The sequence below is a fragment of the Oryctolagus cuniculus genome, chromosome 20 (genome assembly GCF_051225735.1).
Source record: "Oryctolagus cuniculus isolate XC-2025 breed Fujian yellow rabbit chromosome 20, ASM5122573v1, whole genome shotgun sequence".
In the NCBI taxonomy this organism is placed as follows: domain Eukaryota; kingdom Metazoa; phylum Chordata; class Mammalia; order Lagomorpha; family Leporidae; genus Oryctolagus; species Oryctolagus cuniculus.
The window spans coordinates 41,365,199-41,383,271 of NC_142886.1; the positions used below are offsets into that span (position 1 = coordinate 41,365,199).

Genomic DNA, 18,073 nt, shown 5'->3' on the forward strand with positions numbered 1-18,073 from the left:
GGGAACAAGGACGAGACTGAGGGTCAGGGACAGACAGACTGATGGGAGACAGAGGGACAGGAGGAGGCCCCGCTGCCCCAGGGCTCACTCCCAGGAACTCACACAGAAGCTGCGGCCAGCAGGACAGCACGAGGCCACCTGCAGACAGGGGGCTGGGGCTGTGTCACCACAGTGCCCAGGGCACTCCCCGGGATTCCCCAGCACAGGGGCAGGCCTCAGGGACACTCCAGCCAGCGCACACAATGGGCCATTCACCAGGGAGCAGGGGAAGGCCCACAAAGGAGGCGCAGGGAGCAGAAGTCCTCAAAACACTCCCGGCCCCTGACCCTGCACCGCTCCCTCTCCCCCTGGAGTTTACCCTAAGGGAATGAAAACAGCTCTGGGGGACTGGAGGACTCCTCTCTGCCCCCAGGCCCTGATGAACTGCCAGGCAGCTGCAGGGCTCCCCGCCACCACACCGCCTGTGAACAGCAAGCAGGCTGCACACAGCAGGAGCCAGGCCCGCAACCCCCGCTGCCCAGGTGGTGGGACAACGGGTGGACTATTTTCCTGGTACATCCTAACCTGCAGCAAGAACTGCTTTCACATGCAAGAACTCTGGCTTTGATTTCTTCAGAATCTAAGTGTCAGCTACAAACAATCAAACAAAAAAAGGAGCCCCCCCTCCCCCACCGCTGAGCGCTGTCCCCGAGCCGGCTGTCGGGGCAGGGCGGTGGGCTGCGCCTTGTGGCACAGTGGGTGAGGTGACGGCTTGAACGCAGTCCAAGTCCCAGCTACTCTGCGCCTGTGGCCCAGCTCCCGGCCAAGGTGCCTGGGAGGCAGTGGACAATGACGGCCTCAGTGCCTGGGTCCCTGCCACCCACCAGAGACCAGGATGGAGCTCCTGGCTCCCGGCTTCAGCCTTGCCCCGCCCTGGCTGCTGCAGGCACTTGGGAAGTGAACCAGATGATGGAAGCTCACTCCCTCACTCTCTCTCTCTCTCTGTCCCTCTGACTTTCAAATTAATAAATCTCAAAAAAAAAAAAAAAAAAAAAGAGAGAGAGAGAGAGCCCACATGCCACCAGACCACACACAGAGGACGGAGCTGCAGGTTAACAACTGTTCCCACCAACGGTGCGCAGAGAGTTATTTCCTTCTATTCTTACTCTTGGCAAAAGTCTTTCTTCAAACTGAGCTGCACATTTCTAAACATAGCTCTCATGCGCAGCGGCCAGCCCGTGTTTATCAAACACAATGACCACAGAAGGCTGCCGGCCCAGGGCCAAAGTCGCAGGCATTGTGCTGCTGTGCGTGGAAGTCCGGTCTGAAGATTACACAGAGCAGTGTGTGCACACGCAGGTGCACACGCACACGTGCACACACATACAGCAAGAGCCTAAAAACGCGCATGTGGGGGCTGGTGCCGTGGCACGGTAGTTAGACCACAGCCCGCAGTGCTGGCACATGCCAGGTGGGTGCCGGATTGAGTCCCAGCTGCTAACGCACCTGGGAGAGCAGTGGAAGACGGCCCAAGTGCTTGGGCCCCTGCACTCATGTGGAAGACCAAGCTCCTGGCTCCTGGCTCTGGCCTGGCTCAGCCCTGGCCATTGTGGCCAGTTCGGGAATGAACCAGCAAATGGAATATTTCTCTCTCAACTCTACCTTTCAGAACAAGTCTTTCAACAAATAAATAAAATGTAAAAATGCAGACATGTACACACATACAGTGAGAATCCTGGTGATCCTCCAGGAAGGGAGGAGGAGGAGGCGGGGCTCGGTGGAAGCAGCCTGGGGACCCAGCAATGCATGCGTTAGGGGCCTGCACCGTGGAGCAGCGGTTAAGCCACCGCCTGTGATCCCAGCATCCATATCAGAGCACCAGTTCAGTTTCCCAGCTGTTCCACTTCGGATCCAGCTCCCTGCTGATGCACCTGGGAAAGCAGCAGAGGGCGGCCAAAGCTTTGGACCCGTGCCACCCCTGTCGGAGACCCTAGTGGAGTTCCTGGCCAGATCTGTTTGCTGGAGCCATTTGGGGAGTGAACCAGCAGATGCAAAGAGCTCGCTCTCCCTCCCTCGCTCACTCCCTCTCTCCCTTTCCCTCTCCCCCCCCAATCCCCACCCCCTGCCATTACTCTGCCTTTCAAATAAACATGTTAAAAAAAAAAGATCTCAAGCAAATATAAAAATATAAAATACTCTCACATCCGTCATGTTTATTTTGAGTAACAGGTACTTGAGTGTTTGTTGTACTATTTGAATGTTCATTTTTCAAAGCACTAAAGGGAAAGAATGTACAGATGAGGCAACCCAGAGCTGTATTTGTTCTGCTGAACTTCCGGGTCCCTCCGGCCCTGGCCGCAGCAGGAGCAGATGGGAGCTCACCAAGCCAGGCCTCACGGGCCGACCCTGCACCCCAGCTCGGCCGGTTCTGGGGGACCTCGGGACATCCCCTCCACCTGCCAATGAGCCAGAACCAGCCTGGCAGCTGCACCCTGGGGGCGAGGAGAGCAGCTCAGGGAACTCTGAGCAGGTGCCGCGGGCAGGGCCCTGCCTCCACACCACGCCCACCCCCGGGTCCTGACCCCCTCTGCACACACTGAACTCACCCAGGCCACGGGCCCCAGTGCTCAGAGCACGGCGCCAAGGAAACCCCAGAGTCACGCGACGATGAGGCCCCACGGTGGTCTGGACACGGCGTGAGTGTCCCCAGGGTGCCCGCGTGGAGGCGGGGGACCTGTGAGGAAGTCACCAGGCGACCACAGCAGGCCACGGCCCCGAGCCACCCTCTGGCTTCCCGAGTGCAATGGGTTGGATGTGGCTCCGCCTTCTGCCACGGGGACACAGCAAAGGCCGTCCGCAGAGCCACGCTGTTCAGGCGCTCAATATCTGCGGCTGCAGCTACGTCACCCCTGGGCCTGGAAGCAGCTCCCCAGCCTCGGGTGCTCTGCTACAGTGATGACAAGGACGCTGACGGCGGCCACGCTGCTGGGAGGCGGAGGAAGGCCGCAGGCGTCCCCGCAGCTCTCCCGCCACCCCTCGGCACGGCGGACATCAGCCCTCCTCTCGGGCTGGCTCCCTCGCAAGCACACGCACGCTTCACGTCAGTACTCAAGGCCAAAACAAGAACCAGGATCCACTTCCAAAGTTTAACCGATACATAACGAGACACAGATGAAAAACAGCTCGGCATGGCCCGGGCTCACTCCCCACTGGCCACTCGCTGGCCTCCCAGGTGTCCCGCTGGGGGCACTCGCCCTGGAGCCCACACCCAGCCCCGCCTCGGATGGACCCGCCCACTGAGCTGCAGAACACAGAGACCAGAGATGGAGCCCCCCACCCCACCGCGCGCCCCAAGGCCCCGCCCGACTCCGGCTTTCCCTGCCCCTTCCAGGCTGCTCAGCCAGCAACACCCGCCGCCCCTTCTGGTCACCTCACACCGTGTCCTCCCTGTCCCCTCCTCGGCCGGCTGCAGTCTCAGGGCCGATGAGATGTGTATGCGGTGCAGCAGCGCCTGTGAGACCCACGCTCCCTCCGCCCCAGGGCCTGGCCGGAGATGCTCCGAGCCAGCAGCTCCCACAGGAGGGCACCTCAGTGTCACCCACGACACAGACTGTCACTCACAACACAGACTCCCGGACACACACGGCGGCTGGGGAGGGCCCAGCGCCTGCACCTCTCACGAATTCCCAGCAACGCCGACACTGCTGACGGGGGACCACGCTTCGAGAATCACCTTTCTTGGCCACCGACTGGCAATCCTGTCACCGTGACGAGATGCAGTCACTGGGAAATAGTGAAAATGCAGATTCCAGGGCCTTGGCCCCCGAAGAGCCGGAAGCAGCAGGTCAGGTGGAGGACCTGGAGCTGGCGTAGAGGCGGGGGGCCCCGCTGGCCGCACCCACCCCGTCCCACGTCCCAGCAAACGGCCGAGGCCTCCCCACTTGCATGAGCCTCCTCAGAGGCGAGCCCCACGGCCGCCCTGGGCCACAGGAACAAGGGGACGGTGAGGAGCAGCAGCACGGTCTCCGGGGTGAGCCCCAGGGCTGCCCGGCGAGACCCGGACCCAGCTGCAGGAGGGAGGCAGAGAAAGCAGCAGGGTCCCGCCTCCCTCCACCCCGAGCCCTCGCCGTGAACCGCGGGCCGACGCTGCAGAGGCCGGGCCGGGCAGCTGTCCCTCTTGGAGAAAGTTCTTGAACAGTCCTCAGCACCACGGCCCTGATGCTGAGCTGGACGGTTAGGTGGGCGAGGCGGGAAACGCGAGGTGTGAACGGCCCGCGCACGACGGCACACCACAAAACAAAACAGGGAAGCAGAAGGCCCGCTCGCCAAGCTGTTTACACAAAGCCCGTATTATTTTTACGGCGACAACAAACTTTCTTTTACCAAACGTCGGAAGGAAAAAAAAAAAACCACACACAGCAGCTCGGCGTCCACAAGAAACCCGAGAACCCCGGATGCAGGCGTCTCGCGGCCTCCTCCAGGTGGACAGCCCCAGGCGGGCGCCCACCCCGGGCTCTGCGGCAAGTGCGCTGGACAGACAGAGGTCGCCTGGCCACCCAGTGCAGGGTCCCGCCACCTTCCCCTCTGTGTGACTCGCCCCCTCCTTCCAGAACTCTCCATTGTACCCAAGAGCAGCAAAGCGCCCCTCAAGGCCACACAGCCTCCAGCAGGTGTGCGGCCCCTGCAGCCAGGCCCAGACTGAGCACCCAGGGTGCGAGTCCTGCCGGGCCAGGGGACAGCACCTTCCTGGCCAACACAGGCAGGGGCACCCGGCGGCTCCTCACTCCTCACGTGCACTGCAGAAACCTCACATCCATCAGAGATCTCCGTCAGAGACGGGCGGAGAGCACGCACCCCCTCCCAGCCCCACCCCCTCCCGCCGGGGCCATAGACGCACCTGCTCTGGCCTGCCTCGCAAGCCCGTTCTGGGCCCTGACCTCCCATCTCACTGTCAGGCCTCCCCAGCATGGGGTCATCTGGAGTTGGGTGACCAGGCCTGTGTCGGAGGACCCACAGCAAGGCTGACCCTGCGGAGTCAGGGGCACAACTCTGCCCCAGGCCCCTCTGCCCAGCTCGAGCCAGACGCCCCGTCTGCTTCTCGCTTTCTCACAACCTCTACACCCAGATGCACAGAAACTCGGTCGGGAGCCCCTTCCACCAGGCGGGGGCGGGGTCACGTCTCCTGACCCTGCAGCGCCATCGGCTGCCCCCAGCACCAGGCACACAGTATGGAAAGCACCCGCTTACCACGACCAGCACCGCAGACCTGCTAACAAGCCGGCTCAGCCCCCAGATCCCACAGCCCAGGTGCCAAGGTCGCCGGAAGCACCACCAGCTTTGCCGGGCTGTCACGGTCACAGCTCAAATGCCCCTGCCTACAGCCCCCCCAGCCAAGTGCGACTCCCCGCAGACAAGGAAAGGAACCTGCCTCGGACCCCCACAACCAGCTCTCCCCGAGCCCCAGCCCTACTCAGACCTCCGTAACTTAGGGCCGGGGCTGGCTCCAGGCCTCCGCACTCCCAGCAGGTGGCCAACCAAGTGCAGGCGCAGCAACTCCACGTCAGGACCCCAGGACGCCACCCATCCAAGCCCCTCCCAGCACATCCCTGGTCTGGGCTGAAACAGAAGCAAGGACTCCCACAGCTGTGCCACAGCACCGCCGGCCTCACAGCACCCACAGCCCTAGGGCAGAGGGGAGGCAGGGCTGGCCGGGTCCTCCCCAGGCCAGCAGGGACCTCACACGTCTGAAGATGCCCCCAGGACCCCAGAGCTGAGACGAGGCTGCAGACCAGGAAGCCGTGTGCTAGAGCAGTGGCCGGGTCTGGCCACAGGCATGACTCTGGAGGGAGCCTGCTTCTTTCTTTTTTGTTTTTGTTTTTAAAGACTTATTTATGCATGTAAAAGGCAGTACTGCAGAGAGTGACTGTCCATCTGCTGGTTCATTCCTCAAATGGCCGCAACAAGCCAGGGCTGGGCCAGGCCGAAGCTTCATTCAGGTCGCCCATGTGGGTACCAGGGCCCAAGGACTTGGCCTTCCCAGGCCATTAGCAGGGACCTGGGTGGGAAGCGGAGCAGCCGGGACTCGAACTGGCGTCCACGCGGGACCAGGTATTGCAGGCGGCGGCTCTGCCTGCTGCGACACCACAGCGCCTACCCCAGGAGCCTGCTCCTGAGCAGTTCTCACACCACATTCCCCGGGTCTTGGGAACCCAGACAGAAGTCCTGGAGGGACAGGAGGCGGCACTCGGCTCCTCTAGCCCCCGCCACGTCCATCAGAGTGACCAGGGCTTCATCTGGAGACTCAAGAAAAATCACAGGTGCAGACATCTGGTGCGGTGCTTAGGTCACTGCTAGGGAAGCCTGCACGTCATGCTGGAGTCCTGGGTTCAAGTCCCGGCTCCGCTTCCCGTCCAGCTCACTTTCCTGCTGATCCGAACCCTGGGTGGCAACAGGTAACAGCTCGAGCAGCGGCAGCCGGGCGTGGTATTCCAGGCTTCTGGCTTCAGCCTGGCACAGCCCTGGCTGCTGAAGGCATCTGAGGACTGAACCAGCAGACTGGAAGATCTCAATGTCTCCCTCTCTCTGCCTTTCAAATAAATTAAATTCATAATTTTTTAAAATATCCCTACATTTGGAGGCTGGCCTTGTGGTGCAGCGGTTAAGCCACCACCTGTGACACTGACGTCTCAGATGAACACTGGTTCGACTCCCAGCTGCTCCACTTCCAATCCAGCTCCCTGCTAACGCACCTGGGAAAGCAGCAGAAGATGGGCCACGTGTTTGAGCCCCTGTCACCCGTGCGGGAGACCTGGACGGAGTTCCAGGCTCCTGGCTTCAGCTTGGCCCAGCCCAGGCATTGAGGCCATTTGGGGAGTGAACCAGTGGATGGAAGACCTCTGTCCTTCCCTCTCTTTCCGTAATTCTGCCTTTCAAATTAATAAATTAAAAAAAAAAAAAAACTCCAGTGTTTTTTAAAAGAAGTCATATGGGCGGGCACAGTTTCACTGCCCACAGAAGGTCTGAAAAGCCAGCTCCGAGGTCCACACACAGATCACGAAGGCCTCCAAGGCCCAGACCTGGCTTTCACACGGCCCCTCCCCCAGGCCGACCCCATGGCGCACACACCTCACCCCGCGGCTGCACAGTGCGTGCCCATGGCCACTGCTCCTGCGGGCACCTGTTCCGTTCCCAGCAGCCCTCACAGCCTCCTGTGGTCCCTTCTCTCCCTCAGCCCCTGCACACAGAGCCTGAGCCAGGGACGACAAGCCCGAGGGCTCCTTCCTGCCAGGCCCCACCGGACGCTGGACGCCAAGGCAGGATGCCCTGGGCAGCTCTAAGAACCCTCTCTGGGGAGAGCAAGTCGACACAGGGTTCTACCAGGACACGATGCCTGAGAGCCAGCTCGCGCGCAGGTGCACACGTCAGCAGGTGTGCGGCCCTGCCCCCGCCGCGAGCGCTCCCGGAGGCGCAGGGCGGCCCCTACCTGGTAGTAGGTCTTGATGTTCCTCACCAAGATGGTCAGGTTCTGGATGCGAAGGTTCACGTCGTTGTTGACGTGCTTGTTGATGCGCTGATTCGTGGGCCGGGGGTCTCTGGGGGAGGAAAGGGAGAACGGAACTCGCACCTCCCAGCCCGCACCTCTCCTCCCTCCCCAGCCGCCAGGGAGCTGCTCCCTCGGATCCCGCCTCAAACCCCAACCCGCCAGGGCCAGGCTGGGGCCAGGGGGAGCCCCGGCTGTCCTGCCCCCGACACCTCAATCAGAGCCGCTCTGTTCCCACCGTGACAACCACCTGTCAATCAAGGCAGCCCCAAACGTTATCCTGAACAAAAACCAACAACCCACCGAAATTATGTTTCAGGACGCAGAGGACTGAAAGCCGAACCAAGCCAAATAGGCGAGCCGTCCAGACACCAGGTGGGCAGAGAGGCCCCTTTCCTGGCGGGCCTGTCACTCAAACTGGTCTGGGCAGGTCCTGCCTGCGACGAGCCCTGCAGGGGCACCCAGTCTCCCTCGACAGCACCACCCTGCACACCGCCCTGCTCTGCACAATGCACCCCGGGGGTCCTGGGAAACCCCCAAAGCGGCAATCGTCTCCCACCCACAGGCCAAAGGCAGGCCTGGCTGGGATGAGTGGGGACACGGCTCTAGGTTCTCCGTTTAGGGGAGAGACGGCTCCTCAGGACCGATGGTGGCTGGGGGCTGCCGTGGGCAGGTAAGGAAATAAACCCCAACGCCATGCACTCGCTCAAGACAGTAACAGAAACCTGACAGTTGGGGGGAACCCTGTCAATCACATCAGTTCAAATGCTGCTGAGAGCGTATTTTGGGGGTAGCACAAGCTGTTCCAGCCCCAGCCACATACTGGGTGACATGCCCACCCGGAGTCCCTGTGCCCGTCTACGTGCTCAGCCTACAGCCCCCGAACAGTCACGGGAGTTCCCTGGGGCAGCAGCACGGGCGCCTCTTCGGTTGCCAGAGGACAGCATCACCTACCGGCCCCCTCGGCAGCAGTCTGGCCACGCCACTGCCACGCTCCCTGCAGGCTGAGGGCGAGGCGGCTCGGGCGAGGCGGCTCGGGCGAGGCGGCTGCCTGCAGGGCAAGGGCTGGGCTGGGCTGGGCGGCTCCAGCTACAGAGGCTCCTTGTCCTATAGGAGCCGTTGGAGCCAGGCGTCCCAGGAAGCGAGCGGTGGTCTCAGCCACGCACGGTCTCCCTCACACAGCTGGGGGAGACGCAAGCTCTTGCTGTTTCACTCTGATGGTGGGCGGGACCACCCCCCCACCACGAGCTGGAAGCCACGCCCAGCACGTGCAAAGGCACCGTGCACCCTCAGGGCCGGAACATGGGCAGCAGGGAAGCACTCGCTGATTGAAAGGACACTCCACAAGCACCCCGGATGTGACCGTCAGGTGAGCGCGCTCGTTATCACCACTCTTACTCTCTAAGGCTCTCTGGATAGACAGGTTACCAGCACACAATCCCCAAGTCCCAAATATGGGAGGGAAGACGTCCACCCATCAGCGTCCCCTCTGCCCGCACACAGGTACCTCGGGGCTGCAGGAGGCGGACACTGGGGTCCAGCCCCCCAGGGGCCCGAGTTCTCTGGGCCTCAGGGCACTCATCTGCACAGCCATAGAGGATCCTCCAAAAAACACGTTCACTCTGGAAAAGCCCAGGTGCGCACCTGCTAGGCTGCCCTGTGTTCCACAGCCCAAGAAGACACCCTCCCGTTTGCACACGGCGCTTCCCCCACAGCCGTCGCCAAGAACAGCCACCTCCGTACCCATCAGCCCCAACGCAACAGCCCTGCAGTCTTGCACAGGACGTGGAACACGGGGAGAAACACAGGTGCCCTGAGTCTGGCGACTGGCCTGAGCCTGGGCACTTCCGAGTCCAAAACCCAGAGTGTGGAGCTCTGGGGCTTCCCTTCCCAAAACACTAGTGCCCAGCGAAGGGAGAGCCACCCCGGCTGCGACCCAACAGTTAGGACTCCGGCTCAGGGCATCCTTGCTCCTTCCTTGGGGAAAGTCAGCCCCAGTTTTTGGTCAAACTCCAAAGACTTCCTCGATGCACAACTCAGAGTCGTGGCACAGCAGGGTAAGCTGGCATCCCACATGCATACCAGTTCTGCACCTTAGCTGCTCCACTTCCGATCCAGCTCCCTGCTGTGGCCTGGGAAAGCAGTAGAGGATGGCCCAAGTGCTTGGGCCCCTGCACCCAAGCGGGAGACCTGGAAGAAGCTCCTGGCTCCCAGCTTCAGATGGGCGCAGCTCCGGCCGTTGCGGCCAGTTGGGGGAGTGAACCAGCAGATGGAAGACCTCTCTCTCTCTGCCTCTCCTTCTCTCTGTGTAACTCTTTAAAATAAATAAGTAAATCTTCAAAAAAAAATGACAGGTTAACCAAAAAGGATGCCAAAACACAGGACCAAGAGCCCCTTCTTGTATAAAAGTATATTAAGGACATCTGAGTTTATCAGTAAACACCATAGGTGACATCTGGAAGGTTCCAGAAGGTGAACACTGTGCCCCCCACACTCAGACCCTGCACAGTCTCTGTTCCGTGCACCTGGATGTCCCTGTGGCGCTCGGAGGAGCACGAGTTCCTTCAAAGCTCCCAGTCGGGCACCCAGAAAGGAAACTACTAAAATCCACAGTGACAGCCCCTTCGCTCCAACACAAACTCATTCAGAAACCATCTGCCCTTTCATCCTCGGCCTCTCCGTCTGCAGGATGGGAGCGTGCACTCCCGGTGCCCTGGAGCAGTGGCAGGGACCCTCCTCCCGGCCCGAGGACATTTGCGACCGCTGAATATTTAATGCCACTCTGTTTTCTTTTTTTTATTTTTATTTGTTGCAGCTAAACCAAGGGAACAAAAAAGAAGGCTGAACAAAGAGAACACGTGGAATTTACCACAGGCCTGGCGAGGGCACTAACTCTGGTCCCAAGTCCCAGGGCGCCACACGGCCACCGCTTCGGCTTGGACAGCGGCTGCCCCTGACAGGTGCGGAGCAGCGAGGGCGCCCCGCCCATGGGCACGCAGGAACCGGTCCAGGCCTCTCGGACCAAGAACAACCTTCGCTGGGCACCTCCTATGTGCAGAATCTTCTTTAATCCTCCCCAACTCTACAAACCACCACACCCTCACTGGCGACCCGGAAATCGAGGCTAGGAGAGCGCACGTGCCCGACCTAACGGGACAGGACTGCGAACCAAGCACCCAAGCACTGGGGACCGCCTCTTGTCCACCTGATGCCAGCTCAAGGATCTGAAGGAATTTTCCCACAACAGGTTAAAGAGAGAAAATGTGTCTCCCCTGGGGTGCTGGCAGGTACCCCCAAAACTGCGCTGACCAAGGCGCCACCCCAGCCAGGCCCCGCCCCGGCCAGGCCCCGCAGCACACTGCCTTCAATTAAGAATTCTCACACACTGGGCCTCCGGGGGGGAGCTCAGCCCAGGGGCTCGCTCTCCCGCTCCCACGTGACGCGGGTGTCACCGGGAGCCCTGGGCCGAGACTACTCCTCCCCATCCCGCCTTCTAGGGTTTGCCAGGACTGTGCTGGGCGCGGTCATGTGACACCTGCCAGCTTCCCCATGGCTCTGAAGAGTTAGGTACCGCGCCTCTTATCCGAGCCGCAGCAACTCCAGGGGCAGCTCCTGCCCACTCGGGAGAGCTTATCAGAGCTGTGATGAGCACGCGGTCTCGGGCAGGCAGCGTGGACAAGAGGCAGGACAGTCCTAGCACGCACCTGCTGGCGACCCTGACATCTGTCCGAGTGGCAGAAGGGGAAACCGGGCTCCAACGAAGGGCAGAGTCGGGTGTGGAGCTGGGACTCGGCCTGAGGCCCCCCCGCCAGGGGCCAGGGCTGAGCCGTATGTGGCCGTTACAACAGCAACAGCCACGCCCACAAGGGAGGGCCTGGTCTGAGTCCCAGCCCCACTCCCAGTCCAGCTTCCTGCTGATGCGCACCCTGAGAGGCAGCAGGTGACGGCTCCAGCGCCTGGGGCCCCGCCACCCATGCAGAAGCGAACGGAATTCCGCGCTCCGAGCTTCAGCCTGGCCCAGCGCTGGCATTTGGGAGTGAACCAGAGGATGGCAGAGGGTTCTCTTTCAGACAGCATGAAATTATGTTTTAATATGGGGGAAAGGATGAGAAAAAAGCTAGGGGCCCTCCTCCCCACATTACAATTGAATGACAGGTGCCAGCACCTATCAAGGGGCAGGCACTGAGCTCAAAACAGCACCCATACAAGTGAGTGACAGGTGCCAGCACCTATCAAGGGGCAGGCACTGAGCTCAAAACAGCACCCATACAAGTGAGTGACAAGTGCCAGCACCTGTCACAGGGCAGGCACTGAGCTCAAACCGGCACCCAGACAAGTGAGTGACAGGTGCCAGCACCTATCACAGCACAGGCACTGAGCTCAAACCGGCACCCAGACAAGTGAGTGACAGGTGCTAGCATCTATCACAGAGCAGGCCCTGAGCTCAATGCTCACATCTCATTGGATCCTCACAGCCATCTCTGAGCCACACCCAACATCACACTGGGAGGAGGAGAGAGACCAAGGGTCCAGACCCAGGCCGGCTACCTCGGCTGCCCAATGCAGCTCTTCTCACTTCTAAAAACAAAACAAAATGAAAAAGATGTATATGCGTGAAAAGCAGAGTGACAGACAGCATGCAGGTGGGCCAGCCTTCGCTGCTTTCCCACGCACATTGGCAGGGAGCTGGATCGGAAGCGGAGCAGCCGGGACTCGAACCTGCATCCATATGGGATGCCGGCACTGCAGACGGTGGCTTTACCCGCTGCGCCACAGTGCCGGCCCCTTCTCCTGACTTTTTAACGGCAGTAACTTTTACAGAGTGCAGCGGCTCCATCTGAAGTGACAGCTTGTGGAGTCTTGATTCCACAGTGCGTCTCCCGCTGCCGCCTCTCGGCTCAGTCCCCTCCTCCCCAGGCACACGCTGTCACCTGCCCTTGGTAACCCCTTCGCTGCCGAGCGTGCCCCACTGCCTCCTGCTCCCCCTGCAAGGCCACCACCCAGCCAGAAGGACCCCCATGAGCTGCCAACTTCCCAGGGCCCACTTCTGGGACAGCAACCTTGGCCTCCACCAGGGGGAAGGCAGCCGTGGACCGATGATGAGCTAGCATTTCTCAAAGGACGGCGGCGGGCTTTCCTGATTCACAAGCAAGCGGTAGAGGCTCCAGGAATTCCAAAGGTCAGCCAAGAAAGGGAAACAGTCCCGGGGCTTTTGTTCCCGCCCGCGCTGGGTGTGGAAGCTGAGAGAAGAGGCCGGGCCGCTGCCGGTTTTCTTAATTAAACAGTCCCGGGCTCGGGCCAGGACAGTTTCAAAGGCAGGGCCCCAACGGATCTCAGCAATTCTGGGGGTGCCGGCAGGACGGGGGGCAGGGGTAAGCAGAGCCCCCATCTGCCAGGAGACAGCCCCAGAAAACCCCCTGCCCGGCCCCGTTCCCCCCGACGCGCTGCTGGAGTCGGGGTCACCGCTGTCTTTTCAGAACCTACTCAGACGCGGACAGCTGGAGGTCGGCGATGCCCTCACGCCCAGCACGAGCCGAACGACGGCAAACAAGGACGGCTTCACACAGGCCTTTTAAGTGAGCACCTACTATGCCCACTTTCTGGGTACATCAAAGCCTTCCTCCTCCCGCAGGGACCAGAAAGGAGGCTGATTCTGACACGGGAGGCAGGAGCCTGTTCCAAGGCCAACGGCGGGATGTTTTATTTTGCCCCCAGCGCCTGTGAATCACAGGTCTCCAATACGTCCCCACAGTTTCCGAGTTCAAAACAGAACAGGGCCGCGGGAGCCCACACCGCCATGGTGGCAGCTGTCAATCACACAGACAGGCAGAACTCAGCGACAGGAAAGGATGTGGTCGGCAGCACCCGCCCCCGAGGGCGCCTTCTTCCACCAGGCCCCTGCTCCAGACCTGCTTCCTAACAGTGCCCCAGCCACGCCCCCAGCCACCAAAACGACCTTCAACCCGGGTCACACAGTGGGACTTCACCAGCTGCACCTGCTCTGGGGCGGGGGGGCGGGGGGCGGCGGGCGGCGGGCGGGCGGGAGCTGCCGCTGCAGGCGCCTAACCCGCGGTGAAACTTTATAACCCCCTCCGACGCTCCGGCACTTCCTGTAACCAGACACTCGCTGTCACGGTTCAGCGGCCCCCAAAACGCACGGGGGCTTTTTCATTGCAACCCCCTGCCCAGGCCACCGGCACCTCCTCCAGTCTGAGGTCGGCTGCACCATGGACCCCACGTGGACGACAGGCCCTGAGCTCCAAATGTCCTCCGTCCTGGTCCCGCACACACACCGGCCCGCCGCGTCTCCCCCTACCTGGTCCCGCACACACGGGCCCGCCGCGTCTCCCCCTTCCTGGTCCGGCACACACCGCCCCGCCGCCCCGGGCCCGCGGCGTCTCCCCACTCACATCTGCAGCATGATCTGGCTCAGGAGGGTGCCGTCCGCTAAGTCCATGTACATGCTCAGGTTGTCCCGGCAGCCGCCGCCAAACGCACCGAAAGTTTTCACCTGCGGGGAGGCGGGGGGCAGACCAGTCACGCGCGCCCGCCCCGCGCCCACCCCCCTCGCCTCTCGCCGGGCAGCGGCCGCGAGGCAGCCCCGGGAAAACTTGCTCGCCACTTTTCTAGGGCCTCCCAGCGAGGCGAAGAATATATAAAAGGGCCTTTTCAACAAATCGCTCACGTCCCAAGCCCACCGGAACGCGGTGCGCCCACCCCTGCCCGCCCACGTTCCCACGCGGCGTTCCCGCCCCCGCCATCCCTCGGCTGGTCTCGGGGGTCCACAAGAGTATCTGGTGGGGGGGAAGCGGGGTCCTCTCCGGCAGTGCTTCCGCCCTGGGGGTCAGGGAGCCCTCCCCCAGGATCCTGTCGGCCCCGCGCCCCGGCGGGAACAGGTGTACGCGCTCGGCCCCCCGGCCCCGCGCCGCACGCACAACCAGGCTCCGGAGTTGGAAGCCGCGGACCCCGACCCCGGCCGAGAGCCACTTGCTGCGCTCTCGGCGTCCCGGACGCGGACCCAGCCCGGGCCCCGGCCCGCCGGAGCGCAGCCGGTGCACCAACAAAGGGGCGGCGGACGGGGCGCACTCACCCAGGTCACCAGCGGGCTCTGCAGGAAGAGCTCCAGGAGCTCCGAGACGGTCACGTCCATGCTGAAGCTGCGCCCGCCGCTCCGCGCCCCGGGACCGCCGCGCGCGGCACAAAGCGGCTCGGGCGGCGAGCGGCGGGCGCGGGGCTGCGGCGGCTCGCGCCCGGGAGACAAAGGCGGGGCGCGCGGGCCCACGTTCCGCGGCTTCGGCGGCCCCGCGCCCCGCCCGGGGCTGGGGGAAGGGGAGGAACAATGCGGGCGCCCCGCCCCTCGGCCGCCCTGGGCGCCCGGCGCGCCGCCTCGCGGTGCGGGCCCGGGAGCAGAGCGAGCCCGGCGGCCGCGGCGCGGGGCGCAGGTGTGGGCCGAGCGCGCCGCCTGCGCCGCGGGCCCCACCTCCCCGCGCGCCCGCGCCGAGCGCAGCCTCCCCGCGCGTGGGGTCCCCGGCACGTGGCGCCTCCCCGCGCGCGTGCGCTTGCGGCGGGGCCCGGACAACACGTGCGGGCCGGCGGCCGGGACGCGCGGTGCTGCGAAGGGGGGCTCCCCCGGGGGTCGCAGGTGCCCAGGTGCTGCTGAGAGCGCCGGACCCCCACGCCTTACGGCTGCGCGCGCCGGGGCTGCCGAGGTCGGCTGGCGAGGGGGGAAACTCGTGTTGGGTTTGGACCCCAGGAGCGTGACCTCCCGCGTCCCGTCCCGCCCCGGGCCGTCTGCCTTCTACGCGGTCCGGCTAGAAGCCCCTCCCCAACTCTTCCGCTGCACCCCCAAACCCACCACACCCCAAATTCCGGGTTCCAGCCCAGATGCAGAGCAGCACGCGGCATGAGGAAGCCTAGGCCCCCACGTGGACGGCGGCAGGCAGGCCCCGGGGCAGCACCCCTCGCCGGTACAGCCTCGGCGCTAGGCTATGCGGGGGCCGAATCCCGGGTTCCTGGCAGGCGTGCGCCACCCCCCACGCCCCAGGCCTTGTGCGGACCACTTCCCACGACTGAATTTATTTAAACCTCGAGGTGACGCTTTTCCCAGGTGAGCCAGCTGGTGGAGGCTTGGCCGCAGTGTGGTGCTCGGCAGGTATACAGCAGGCGCTAAATGGCTGCCGGTTGGCTCTAGAGTCATTGGAGTTGGTTCCATGGAGCGTCGGTCTGCGACATCTGCTGGCGGTGTGTGGTATCGCACCCGTGTTCTGGCGGACCTCAGGTTGGTGAGGGTGGCCCTGGAACTTAAGGGACAGTTAGGGTTCCCTAAGGCAGACCTGGAAGAGACCGAGGCAGGCTGCGGAGGGGCGCAACTGCGTGGTCTGGTTGTGCACCAGAAACCATTAGAAGAGTTCCTTAACCACGCATAAGTCACTTAGAAAATAGATGTGTGTAGTGCAAGTTTGTGGATTGGAGGTTGTGTTTATATTTGAAAAAAATTTTGAAATCTATGGGAATATTTTTAATGATGTATTTATTTATTTGAAAGCCAGAGTTAGAGAGAAAGAGAGAGAGGTCTTCCATCCGCTGGTTCACTCCCCAAATGGCCGCAACTGCCAGACCTGGGCCGATCCAAAACCAGGAGCCTGGAGCTTCTTCTGGGTCTCCAAGGACTTGGGCCATCTTCCACTACTTTCCCAGGCCAAGGCAGAGAGCTGGATGGGAAGTGGAGCAGCCTGGACTCGAAACGGCGCCCATGTGGGATGCTGGCACTGCAGGTGGCAGCTTTACCCACTACTCCACAGCGCCGGCCTCTATGCATATGTTTTTATAATAAACATCTTTCATAAATTTTTAAAGACCCCTTGTATGCATGGGTTTCAGCATTTTTTGTACCAAGATAGCTTATTTTTCAAAGATTTATTTATTTGAAAGGCAGAGTTAGAGAAGGAGGGAGAAACAGATTTTTTCCACCTGCTGGTTCACTTCCCAAATGGCCTCAGGGTGGGGCTAGGCTAAGCCAGGAGCCAGAACGTCATCTGGGTCTCCCACATGGGTGCAGGGAACCAAGCGCTTGGGCCACCCTCCGCTGCTTTCCCAGGGCATTAGCAGGGAGCTGCATCAGAAGCAGAGCAGTGGGACTCAGAATGGCACCCATATGGGATGCCAGTGTTGTAGGGGGCACCTTAGCCCACTGTCCCATAATGCTGCCCCCCCATAACCATCTTTTCACTGCATTCCCCAAGGACGTTTGGAAGGACCCTTGTATGTCCATGCCATCATTGCTCAGATGAGCCCTGTTTAAAAAAAAAAATATATATATATATATATATGGAGCAGCCAGGTTTCGAACCAGCACCCATACGGGATGCCAGTGTCGCAGGGAATGGCTCAACTCCCTCTTAAAAATGGAAGTTGAACCATATGAAGTTGCTGGTATTTGTCAAATTTCATAAAATTTTAAAAATTTATTTGAAAACGGCCGGTGCCGCGGCTCACTAGGCTAATCCTCCACCTTGCGGCACCGGCACACTGGGTTCTAGTCCCGTTCGGGGCGCCAGATTCTGTCCTGGTTGCCCCTCTTCCAGGCCAGCTCTCTGCTGTGGCCCGGGAGTGCAGTGGAGGATGGCCCAAGTGCTTGGGCCCTGCACCCCATGGGAGACCAGGAGAAGCACCTGGCTCCTGGCTTCGGATCAGCGCGGTGCGCCGGCGGCAGCGTGCCGGCCGCGGCAGCCATTGGAGGGTGAACCAACAGCAAAGGAAGACCTTCCTCTCTCTCTCTCACTGTCCACTCTGCCTGTCAAAAAAAAAAATTAAAAAAAAATTTATTTGAAAAGCAGGGAGACAGAGCGAGCAAGACAGGAAGAGAGAGAGAGAGAGAGAGAGAGAAGTTCCATCCTTTGATTCACTCCCCAGACTGCTGCATCAGCTCATGCTGAGCTTGGCCAAAGCCAGGAACCCTGAACTCAATCCCAGTCTCACGTAGGAGGCAGGGACCCAGCTGCTTGTGTGCAGCACGCACAGCAGGAAGTGGAGTCGGCAGCTCAGCAGCGGAGCCGGGACCAGAGCCCAGGACCAGAGCCCAGGACTCGGCTGTGGGATGTGGGCATCTTGACTGCTACAGCCAACAGCGACCCTTACAAAAATGCAAAAATGCCATTGCAGCTCTTCCAACCCTAGGACTAATAATAAAGTAACTACTTATTGAGTGCTTTGGTAGTATTTTTTAAAGATTTATTTATTTGAAAGAGAGGGGAGAGGGGGGAGGGAGAAATCTTCCATCTGCTGGTTCACTCCCCAGATGGCTGCAGCAGCCAGGTGGGGCTGGGCCGAGGCTCCGCCCTGCTCTCCCGCAGTGGCAGGGACCCAAGCGCGTGGGCCAGTGCTGCTGCCTCCCCATAGGCGTGGAGCAGCCGGGACAGGAACTGGTGTAGTATGCGATGCCAAAATCACGGGGTGGTCTGACCCCCTGTGCACAGTGCTGGCCCCCTCTGCTGGTACTTAAAGCACATTATCTTTTAGTGCTTAAAACACACCTATGAGATAGCCACCTGTTTT

At 61.4% G+C, this 18,073-nt stretch overlaps 1 protein-coding gene across 6 annotated transcripts in view; it reads right to left on the reverse strand.

Annotated features, from left to right (window-relative positions):
* CCDC88C (coiled-coil and HOOK domain protein 88C) overlaps window positions 1-14,911 on the reverse strand; it is a 122,216-nt gene extending 107,305 nt beyond the window's left edge. For 3 of the 6 annotated variants that reach the window (XM_051826127.3, XM_089322703.1, XM_089322704.1), the window contains exons 1-3: window positions 14,610-14,909; window positions 13,930-14,030; window positions 7,463-7,571 (exon numbers count right to left, since the gene is read on the reverse strand). In XM_051826127.3, the coding sequence (XP_051682087.3) occupies window positions 7,463-7,571; window positions 13,930-14,030; window positions 14,610-14,669 (270 nt within the window). In that variant the 5' untranslated portion in view covers window positions 14,670-14,909. Of the gene's footprint in view, window positions 1-7,462; window positions 7,572-13,929; window positions 14,031-14,609 lie in introns of all 6 variants that reach the window. The other 3 variants (XM_051826128.3, XM_051826129.3, XR_016226854.1) reach the window with 2 other exon arrangements.
* Between the last annotated feature and the right edge of the window lie 3,162 nt (window positions 14,912-18,073).